Below are 11,331 nucleotides of genomic sequence, written 5' to 3' on the forward strand. Positions count from 1 at the left end.
TGAACTAAGGTCATTGGACGCTAACGTGGGTATATTTTGAGTGCTTGCACACGCAGCTGTGATTTGTTTTAGGAAATGCGTGTTACCGCTTAACCTACTAACGACAAGCACTCTGTTCCCTACCCCTTACCGATACAGTGGTGTACGGTTCATGGTTCGACCACGTTCTCCCGTACTGGAAGTTCCACCTGGAGCGCCCCGACCGCGTTATGTTCGTATCGTTCGAGGAGCTCAAGATCGAACTGGGCCCGATGGTGCAGCGTATCAGCCATTTCTTGGGCCGGCCGCTGACGCCCGATGCGCTGGCCGCTGTGGTCAACCACTGCTCCTTCGATCAGATGAAGAACAACAACATGGTCAACCGAGAGGTGTTGCCCATCTCGGACCTCTTCGACATGACGCAGTCCAAGTTTATGCGGAAAGGTTTGTGTCCTTGCCAATTTAATTCCGAAATTCACGGCGCCAATAGAACCCACCGCTCAGTGCTCCGCCAGGTGACTCTTTTATGACGCGTAAACTTTCCGTCATACACTGTACACTATATTTAGATAAATCGTTCACCCTGTCTACATGCTTTCCTATTTCCTTTAGGTAGATTTTTCCATGTTGAGGATTTTACAGCGCTGTCAGCGCTTGTATTAGTTAACCTAACGAGATGCGAGGATTCGTCACCTCCCAGAGGTTGGGAGACCTGACGGTGTAAAAACAAGCCGCCCTGCACGAGAGGAACGGAACTACCACCAGCCCTTTCAATATACTTGAGACGTAGAAACCAGATAATGTGCCCTTATATAATAAACAAGGTCTCACGTTATGCAGAGGAAAGCGATAGTGGCATGCAGCGATGGTAAAGTTGTCTACATCTGCCTTAAGTGATGAGCTGCATCTCGTGACCACAGGCGGGATATCTTTAACAGCGCGAAAAAGACGAGGACGTTTACACACGCAACACGACTGCCAAAAACATGGTCCTAGCGTTGCATATGCAAATAGACACCAGCGAAACTGTATCATGGCGGGATTATTAAAAGACACGCGATGAAAAGACGGAGCCCAGGAACTAGAAACGGCACTAAGAAGAACAGTTAAACTGGGCAAGTTGGTAGTTATCTATTTTTACCAGGGCGAAAAGACGAGGACGTTTACACACACAACAACACGAGCCCTTTTTTGACATTAAGAAGAACAAGAAAGCCGGGAGAGTTGGTTGTTATCCATTTTTTAACCGCGCGAAAAGACGAGGACGCTTACACACACAACATTACGAGCGTGTGTGTTTAAACGTCCTCGTCTTTTTCGCGCTGGTAATAAAGGGATAACAACCAGCTCGCCCAGCTTTCTGTTCTTTTTAATGTCATTTCTAGTTCCCTGAGCTCCGTCTTAGCACCGTGTGTCTCTTTTAATAACATCGTCACGATAGTGTGGTTGGTTTTTATTTGCATATGCAACGCTAGTGCTATGTCTTGGGCGCTCGTCTCGCTGTGTGTGCAAACGTCCTCGTTTTTTTTTTTTTTTTTGTGCTGCTAAAAATGGATAACAATTAACTTGCCCAGCTTTCTGTTTTTTTCAGGGGGGATATTCTCAAGAGCATCTACAGATCGGTTCATGTGCTCTTGAACAGTGAGGCCGGCGAGGCCTCCTGAACCATATTTTGTTTGAACTTGCTATACGCAAGTGGTACGGGAAAGAAACACCTTGGTTAGAATTTTTGTGGCTAGTTACAACATACAGTATGTCCCACGTATGTTGCCATTCGTCGTTTGGTACTGGTGTTGACGAACGTCCACTATATAGCTGTCACCTCAAAGGAAGGTCAGGCGATGATAACTTTAGAGTACGGTTTTATTGCAGTCACCGGGAGCATTGCCTTGTACCGCCCTGCAAAAGTAGCCATTCCACAGTGGATTATAAAGCAGCATTCAGGTCCCCTTCAAGCGGTAAACCTCTCTAAGGTTAGAACGCACACTTGGCCTCACTCTGTAAGAAGCTTTTATCTTCTCTGAAGCTTCGCGAGCTGCAGAGTACTATTCAAAAGCGAAACACTCAGCCTTGTTACTTTTGGCAACGGCAGTATACCTTCGTTTTCATTTTACTGTAGTCCACACTTTGTCAAACCTTCATCACAGGATGGTCAGGACACGCATTTTGAGCAACCAGTTTTGTAGACGAGGCCTCGGAGATATAACTTGTATTTCAAAGAACGCAAGCTTAGAAGGACGGGCAGTTTGTATTTTAATAGGTCTTTTTCGTAGTTATTTGGTTGTTGCCAAGGGCCTACTACATATAATTCCGGTGCAAAATTATGCAAACAGTCCAAAAGAAATTTTTTCCCATTGCTTGAAGCGTAATGATCATTTCCTCACGGAGGTTTTCTTGTATTGTGCACGGCGTTAATCAAAGATGCCCGAAACTCTACCATCGCTCTGTTTGTTGTCTGCCCTGAAATTGGTTTTATGATGAGGACACTGTGTGAGCTTGCAAATAAAGTTTGGATGGAAACGCAGTGATAGGAACCTGTATCTCAGGTGACGGTAAGAGGTTGTTAAAAGGAGAAGGGAATCCATCATTTTTGTTAATATTCCTAGAAGTCAGGGAGCTTGCAAAATGGTTGAAATGAAGGAAATCTGCTGTTTTTGTGTTTTAGCAAAACGTAGTAATATCTTCATCCGATTCAGAGGTATCTTGACCGTGCAAACTGCATTGTTTATTGCTTTCCCGCATCACTACGAAAACGTTAACATGTGGTTAGTCGTCAAGTCTTTCACGCGTACTAGTGTTGTATGCCTATGACTGAATTCATTCTAATCCATTTGGAATTAATAAATAGCTAACATGAGTCTGCTCATTTCAAGACTGCCATTCGAAGAAGCCTCGTATTATTTGTAATCACCTTTAAAAAACCATTGTTAACCGCCATTCAAGCGCCCACCCCTCAAGTAATGTGCCACCTGGGGGCTCTTGAGGTTAAATAGATAAAAATAGTTAACTATTCGTAGTAAAGAGGACGTAAATTAATTTTGCTCTACTCATCTTTCAACCCAGGCATTATCGGGGACTGGAAAAACTACTTTACGCCTGAGCAGTCGGAGACCTTCGACACACTGTACGCTGAGCGCATGGCGGGTAGCGGTCTGGACCTAGTGTTCGAACCGCAGGACGCATTGGATCGCATGCGCAAGTTCGGCCGAATCATCGTCGACCCCGAGCCAAAAATGAACTGGGCACGCCGGGATGGCACCGACTCAAATGCTAACAACGAGGAGGACAAGGAGAAGGACAGCTCCGGCAAGAGGCCCTTCCCGTGCTTCTTCGACTCACCGCCGCTGCCCCGACGCCGAGAGGCGGTGCTTCACCATCCTTTCATGACCCCCGATCCCCTGACGCTCACCGGTTAAAGTGGAGGGTAGCAAAGCGCCTCTGTGGTCGCTATCTCTGCGGCGATGCGAACTGTTGGGACTAACGATGACGGGGACTTGAAAGCTGCGAACCAGTGCCTTTACCGGTGTTCTGCCCGCAGCTCTGATTGTGCAGAGCGATTTTAGGCTTTCCGGTGGTGCGCGGTCATATGCTCGTCGATTTTGAACAGTGCATTGTTTGCCCATCCCGCTTTTTTTTTTTCGTTGTACGAGTGACTTCTTTTTGCCTCCTGTGGTGTAGTACGCGCGGTGTTGTTCGCCGTCGATGTATTCACACGCAGTTTCGGCCTAACATCCAAGAAACCTGGTCCCTCTTCTTTCTCCGATACGAGGCGCCTCACTTGTGGCGCCACACGTCAGGTCTGGCTGCGGATGCCGAGCATGCTATATGGAGAAGCGACGGCTACTCTCACGCCGTCATCACTTCCGCATGGACCAGTTGGTGCAGCTTGTTAGGTCTGCCGAGTGTGAAAAGGTACTGTTTTGCAATGCTTTATGAAAACACGAGAAATAGCTGCTGCTACGCGAGTCCCACTACTGCTTTTGTACCATTGCCCCAGTCAGAATGTTTTCCTCTGGCTTTTTCTGCCACAGATGGAAGCGTGTCTCTATTTTGTCGCACTCACGTTCGCAACACGTTCCCATTACTGTTATAAGAAAAATGGGAGAAAAGGTACTTGGAGTGCATGTTACACTTAGTTACTGAAGTTTGCAGTATCGGTGTGGATGTCACAGGGATATTGAGTAGGCAGAGTGGCAAAAGTTTGTAACAAACAGCGAATGCTGATTGGGAGAAAAATGTGTCTACTTTGTCATGCAAGGGCTACAAAATGTCCCTGTGGCTCCATTCCTATACCGCACTCTCTATGTCACCGTAGCAAACAACAGGCGTTTTGAGCAGTGTGAATTTCCGGCTAACCTGCTTGAAAATACCTAGGGACCAAACATTTATACCTTTTTCTTACTGTACATACAGAGTGGTCATATGCAGCAGGGGCAACAGTTCACTCTTGACCGGAATTGTGTGATTAGGCACTGCAACCTAGTCCTTTTATTATTTTTTTTTTTTGCGGCGTGTGCTTGTGTGCTTCTGGTCTTGCAAATTGGATCCTGTCCTTCGCATGTCCTATCCATTTTCCATTTTCTGGGAAAATAAAGTGACTTTCAACCATTGCAGATTTATGATTGTTTCTCCTACGCATTACAGAACGAAGTGGGCGTCATTTAGATAGTGGGAATGCAAAATTTCTTATTTATTGCTCTTTGCTTGTAATATGAAGGTGCATCGGTTTCGTCACTTAGCTGTGAGGAATCGAAGAAGCTGGTTAAGCTGTCAGCTGATTAAGTTCTTTCGCGCCTTTGGCGCCATGCACAACTCTCATCATGGCGACACACAGACGTAATACAAATATTCAGCGGGCTACGCTCCAATATTTCACTCACTTCAGTACATATATGTATATAGAGCAACACACTTTTGAAAAAAAAAAAAGTAACCTAAAAGTGAAAATGTATTTAATGCACCAATTTTTGAGAAAAGCCCAAGGGTTTTAGCTGAGTGTGCACTGCTTGACACCTAAAGCTCAATTAACATGGAAAGCGAGCACTCCTAACCATGCAAAATTGTGGATGTCGAGGTCTCACGCAGAATTAGCGTTCTCATGTGCAATGTTTCTGCACAGAACTCTACAAAAGCTTTGTGCTCAAAGCACAAAACTTGTGAATTTTTTTTCCCCATCGCTTTCCCTTAATTTCACGTTTATAGAGGCAGCTTGGGAGTCCACGCCCTTAATTGTGATCAGATACGCATATAGCGACACAAAGGGTAGTTTACTTGCTACAGCTGCTTGGCACGTAGACGCAGCAAGAATACTCGAATCGTGATAGAATCCATGTGAATTTTTTTCGGGAAATTAGGAACATTTTCGATTACTTTTAAACCCATGTAAGCTCGGAAGCTAGGCTACATTATTGGACTATCGTCATCAGCATGTAGCCGGCCGCAGGAGCCGATCTAATTTTGAATGCTCGCATTTCGCTCCTAGCCTAGGTGACAGTGATGCGGTTGCAGCTTGTGGATGGAGGCAGAAGGCAAGTAGGCCATGTATTCTGCGATTTTTGCGTTCGTAAAAAGCCACATGTGGTCGAAGTTGTCTGGAGCCGTCCATTACGCCTTCTAACATGTCTTGCCGCGACTGGGGCATTCAATCCCGCAAATCAGCCAACCAGCCCGGCACTTTTCGTACAGCTTATTTGCTGAGGTCGCTACAATATGGAACGGTAGAACTGCATTGTAAGTATAGAACTGCCACCACGGTGGCTTAGTTCTTACTACGCTCGATTGCTGAGACACAAGATCTCTCTCCTTGCTGTGGCGGTCGCTTTTCGAGGGAGGCATAAAGCAAGGCCCCCATGTGCTGTGCGATTGCAATGTTCCCCAAGTGGTCGAAGTAATTAAAGCCCTACACTACGCCATCCCTTCAAGCTGCACTCATTTTGGTACGTTGAACCCTATAACTGAGTGTGACCTTGAACAGTTTTCAGACCTTTCACTAACTGCATCCTGCACATTGCTTCAGGATCTGTATATATTTTGTGCGCATTCTTTCTGGTTGGCCAAGCTAAAAAGGCGTCCGCCTTATTGTTTTACCCATGTGTATATTGCGCAGCAACTAATGGGCGCAATACTTAATACGGATGTACATAATTTGCATACCGTCGTGACAAAAAAAAGAAGGCCAACCTGCAGGGACGAGTAAATCAGTCAACTATGTTTAAAATTGCTTTCGTCTCAAACCCGTTTCAACCTTTTTGAACTGAATTGAACTGGCCCGAAGTGCAATCTAATGTCACTCCGATGGCGAACCCAGAGCTTAATCCGAAAGGCCTGAACCAAAGCGCCTACCGAACCCGACCCGGAAAAAATATCCTGTTCTGTATCCTGTCTATGAGTACTGGATGCATCAACAGAAGGCGCTTCTGACTTGAAGCTTGACCAGTAAACATCCCTCGCCGTTGCACCCTTGCTCGAATAATCTGACCCGCACATGCGTATTCTAAAATGCAGCGCCAGACTTCAGAGTTTGAAATGATTTCTACATTCGCTACATATATTAGCAATACCTGCATGGTGATGGAGCCCAGCAGCACTAGCTCTGGAATACAAAAAAAAAAAAGTCACATTTCGAGTGCTTACCCAAGTCATCGGCGACAACGAGGACGATGCTTGGAGGTTTGTCTTCATTCTGAGCGCACACACATTGATTAAGCACTAGCCCCCATAACAGGTGAAAGAACGTTCTCATGATAGCAGCCGAAAAGTGATTCCAATGGCTCTGGGTACTGAAAATAACGGAGCATAACGTTTCTTTTATTTTAGCTTTGCGTTTTACCCTCAATGTTATCAGTCATCGCATAGTAGAGTTAACAAACGTCGCAGCTGAAACAACGTACTACCAAAGACAACTATCGTAAGTATATTTTCCTTTGATTTTGATGATTTGCGACGAGATATTCAATGATTTGAATAAATGAGAATGAAAGAAAACATGCAGCCTTTCATACTGTCAACCTTCTTTTCTAATAGGACGTAAATGCTATCGCTACGAACAAGTTTCATCCTGCGATAGAGGAATATTGCGTACGAAGCGTATATAATGCACCAGAAAGGATTTTCTTGAAGCAGAATTTTAACACAAAGGATTAAATGACTACCATCGGGGTTGCTTCATGCAAGAAAATGTTTAAAACCCCTAAGCACAAGTTAACATAACCTGGATGCCACAATGTATATGTACCAATCTTGTAACACTACATTATGAACCCTTGCTTAATTAAAGCCCTCCTCTACCCGCGAAAGGTGGTTAGAAGCTCGCGTTAGAGCAATATACACCCTAGAAGCTCCAGAAAGAACAACGTCTTGTGGGTTGTTTTTTCTAATACGCACAGTACACACCTGGGGACAAAAGGCCTCTGAGAACTCCGGTCTGTCAGTCACAACTGGGCATAAGCAGCCCCGACAGTGCATTTATTGATACAGAATGAATGTCCATCGTCATGGCTTTATATGAAAGGCAGCTTCACAATTAAATCAGAAATGCGAAATATACAAAAGATCAAAACAATGGAAGAGAATGATAACTTCATTTTTTTTTTTGTTCTGACACACTAATGTTACACTTCGTTACTTCGAACTGTTTTTAGAGGTACGAATGGTAAGAGCGATCCGGAAAATCAGGATTTCGTGCTCTACACAAATATGCTCCTACTTTAGTGTGACACCGTTGGTGACAAGAGTACAGAGTCGGAGCCCAATTGTAAAAGAGTGCAGAGTCGGAGCCCAAATGTGCAATACGTGCAGTCCTGAGTGATACAGATTGCCCTTACTTGTCATATAGCTTGCGAACCAGAGTATAGAAACAATGTCCTAACACTTGTGTTATATGTCAGTGGCAAATAAAGGAGGGCAGACTGTTGGAAACTTCGCGCTTTGCCGTGTCTCAAACGGATGCCATAGTTTATTCGGTGACTCAACAGTCACGCGAGAATTTACAAAATACCCCGGTACATTGATTGTACTATTTCTCGACACGAACTAACAAATAAATTGCAGCTCGCTTTGACTGTTATTGGCATCTGAAAATGAGAAGGGAATCCGTGCTTCCCAATTGCACGTTATCAGCTGCACACGCACAACGAAGGATATCAGTAAGTTTCAAAAGGCTAAGGCGAGGTACTTAACAGGTCTAAAGGACAAGGCCAAGAATGTGAATTCGATTAAGTTTTGGTTCAGGTACGTGGAAGAGAGAGCCGTCGAAGCTCTTTGCGACCTAATGGCCCTCCCCTGCACGTATGGTGTACTCACGTGCCTCCTCGTCCATTTCAGACAAGCGGAAATCCAAGAAAGGTAAAGGGCTGGTCCATATTTCTCAGGGAAAATGTGTGTATTATACGAATTTTTTTATAGAAGACACGATCACGTTGATTCCACAGCACGTGTAATCAGTGCCCAATAATTTAAAATGTCAGCCTGCCGTTATCATTTGTTCCCGCTTGCATAACTATACCGATCTTTCCTCGGTGCCTGATAGCTCATTCGCCAATCGAACGAGCAGTTTTACATTTCGTATACATTTAATGCCTTCGCTTTCCATACGACTGTGTGCTGCTACTACAGAATTTTTGGGTGTGAAAAAAGACACACCGTATTAGGCACAAATGATTTCGGGCAACAGCAGTTTATTGCATGTTCCAGGTAAATGTAACCAAGGTTTTAAAACATGCGCTGTGCCCCAGCCCACTGCAACCAGTTCAGAGCTGTTCAGAGTCACCTATGTTAACCTTCAGTATCTTTTTCGTTCACCAAAGTTAATGAATTGGTAACGACTAATTACCTATTTTGTTAACTATTGGCTTTAAAGAAAAAGTGTCAAAGCAAAATTTGTAGATCTTCTCGAAGAACGGCTAGCTACGTTTTTACATCAAACTAGCGCGGGCTTAAAGTGATTTTTTACCAGCCGTAAACGACCACCTGGCGCAATAAAAAAATAAAAACTTCGTCGTGACTGCGGCTTCACTTTAAAGCCGGAGACGCGTCCGAGATACTAAAATCCGCTTTTCTGGGCTGGTTGTACGCTGGTTTGAAAAGGTTTTGCTATGTAATTTACACTGATAAATACATAAATATTGAAAGCAGCAGCTGCGTTGTACTACATTGAGGTCGTGAAAATAACCTTCCTTTAACACATTTAAGAGCACTAAGTGCAGTATTTCGTGCCCTTTTAATCTGAATTTATTTTTTGGTACAATAGAACAAATGAAGAGAAACTTTACATTTGTGGCAGAGTATATGTTCCAGCTGCCTAGAAGCTCTGTTTTAACAATGAATAATATTGTTGTTGACTTTTGACGATGTACGGTCAGGAGCCTAAACTCGTGCTAGAGAAAGAGAGATAAGGGATAGGAAGCATACAGAGTGTGTCAGAGAAATAACACGTGTTACATTCTCGTAACACATTCTCGTAGAAATCAAGAAGAAATGGGCATGAGCGGAACATGTAGTGCGAAGAGAGGATAACCGATGGTCGCTTAGAGTAGCAAGCTGGACTCCAAAGGAACGAAAGTGTAGCAGAGGGCGGCAGAAAGTTAGGTGGGCGGATGAGGTTAAGAAGTTCGCAGGGGTCAAGTGGATGCAGCTAGCACAGAACCGGGTTAATTGGAGAAATATGGGAGAGGTCTTCGCCCTGCAGTGGGTATAGTCAGGCTGATGATGCTGCTGCTGATGATAATACTATCAGTCTTAGTACATATGGTTTTTAGAGCAGAAGCTCTACTATCCGGGCCGGGTGTCAGCGAATGACTTTGAGCTCTCCACGCGGCCCTACCTCGTCTTCTGTTTGAGCCTCTGAGTGGGATTAAGGATTTTTTTTAGTAAGCTCCTCCTCGTCCTTATCTTAATTCCCCAATTCAACGGATGTCGGTGAATGGTCATCAAGGTGTTGCAAGGTCATACTACAACTTAGTCGTTTCGGTGGTGATTTGTCAAGTCTGAATGCTTTCACGCTAAAAAAGCGACCGAAGCTGAGATAATTGAAACCAATCGGATTCGAATCAGTTTATTAGTATTGTGTAGCCAAGCATCTTAACCTCTGAGGCATCGCGGTGTCTGCTTTCTGCCGTTATAACCAAGTTTAGGCAGGGTTAAACCTCCGTCATTTTTTTTTACCGGTTTTAAGGATGCGCGTGAACTACAATACCTGATTCTAGGAAATCAGTGTTAAGCATTATGCTTCAGTAGTAAACATAATAAAAAAAGGCCATATCTGTGCCATATTTCCTCTCAGAGTGTGGGCTGATCCCGCAAAAGCACGAATAATATTTCATTCCATACAGCCCGTAATATTTGACCAGTCAGATCCGCCGCCTCCTGATGTGCAACCAAGGGCTCTTATCAGCCCTTGAGTCGCGTTGATGTAACTGAATATGCAGCTTCACAATAGGATTGCAAAGCGTTGTACGAGATTGCGCACAGCTATACCTGACATAGTTTAGGTTGGGCCTGGGAGTCTGCGCACAATATTGCCGCAGACCTGCAGAAGCTCGCTGCCATGGCACTGAACCTGAAGCACTAGAAAAGTATGTGCAGAATAAGTCCCTAGTTTCAGCAGCTGATCGGCTGTGGTTGTGTCCGACTGGTGGTTGGAGGAGTACCATGCCCTGTCCCTCTCTTGCAGTGCTCGGCTCGTCGCCGCAAGTGGCAGACATGTAAATGACATCATCCCGCAAGAAGTTGTGCAGAACACAACATGCCATCACAACATAATCTGCGTTATGCGGCAGCAGATTTATTGTCCTGTTCAAAATTCTGAATCTAGATGCGCGAATCCCAAATTTATTATCCACGCACCTCCTGAAAAGTAACCCCAATAAGACTTAGATGCTTGCGAGGACAATAATGTTTTAACATAATGGTGCTGAGCATGCTTTCACCTTGCTTTGTTCAGCCGATAATTAAAAATCCTATTTTCATCACTCTGGCCTTTGCCAGAGTAAGGGCGAAGGAAATCCAGCCGAAGCTGGAAGGCCTCGTCTCCCACAAAAACATGAGGTGCTGGTGTATCGGTGCCTGGCAGGTGTGAAGGGCTAGGGAGCCTAAGAAGGCCTTTCTCTAGGTACTGGCCAAACCGTGACACACTTAGAGTGCCTCTATCACTATGGCGGCCATATGCACCCACATCTATCATAACAAACTTCAAGTTGCTGTCCGCCACAGCCATCAATACAAGGGAGTATGTGCCCTGAAAAACAATGTAACGATACAGTAAAATCTTTACTTAATGCACCGGAACTGAGAACTTTATACCTTATAGTTGTAGTAAAGGCTGCCAGAGTGTGGCGAGCCTGAATTTGGACATGC

The 11,331-nt window shown here is 44.7% G+C and overlaps 1 protein-coding gene across 3 annotated transcripts in view; it reads left to right on the forward strand.

Moving 5' to 3' along the window:
- The window catches only part of LOC146175531 (sulfotransferase 1B1-like), a 206,541-nt gene extending 201,952 nt beyond the window's left edge, over positions 1-4,589 (forward strand). For all 3 annotated transcript variants that reach the window (XM_084581923.1, XM_084581921.1, XM_084581920.1), the window contains 2 exons: positions 139-423; positions 3,043-4,589. In XM_084581923.1, coding sequence (XP_084438049.1) covers positions 139-423; positions 3,043-3,395 — 638 coding nt within the window. In that variant the 3' untranslated portion in view covers positions 3,396-4,589. The remainder of the gene's footprint in view (positions 1-138; positions 424-3,042) is intronic.
- Positions 4,590-11,331: the final 6,742 nt, after the last annotated feature.

This window comes from Amblyomma maculatum, chromosome 10 (assembly GCF_055883805.1).
Source record: "Amblyomma maculatum isolate TAMU_Amacu chromosome 10, ASM5588380v1, whole genome shotgun sequence".
Classification (NCBI taxonomy): domain Eukaryota; kingdom Metazoa; phylum Arthropoda; class Arachnida; order Ixodida; family Ixodidae; genus Amblyomma; species Amblyomma maculatum.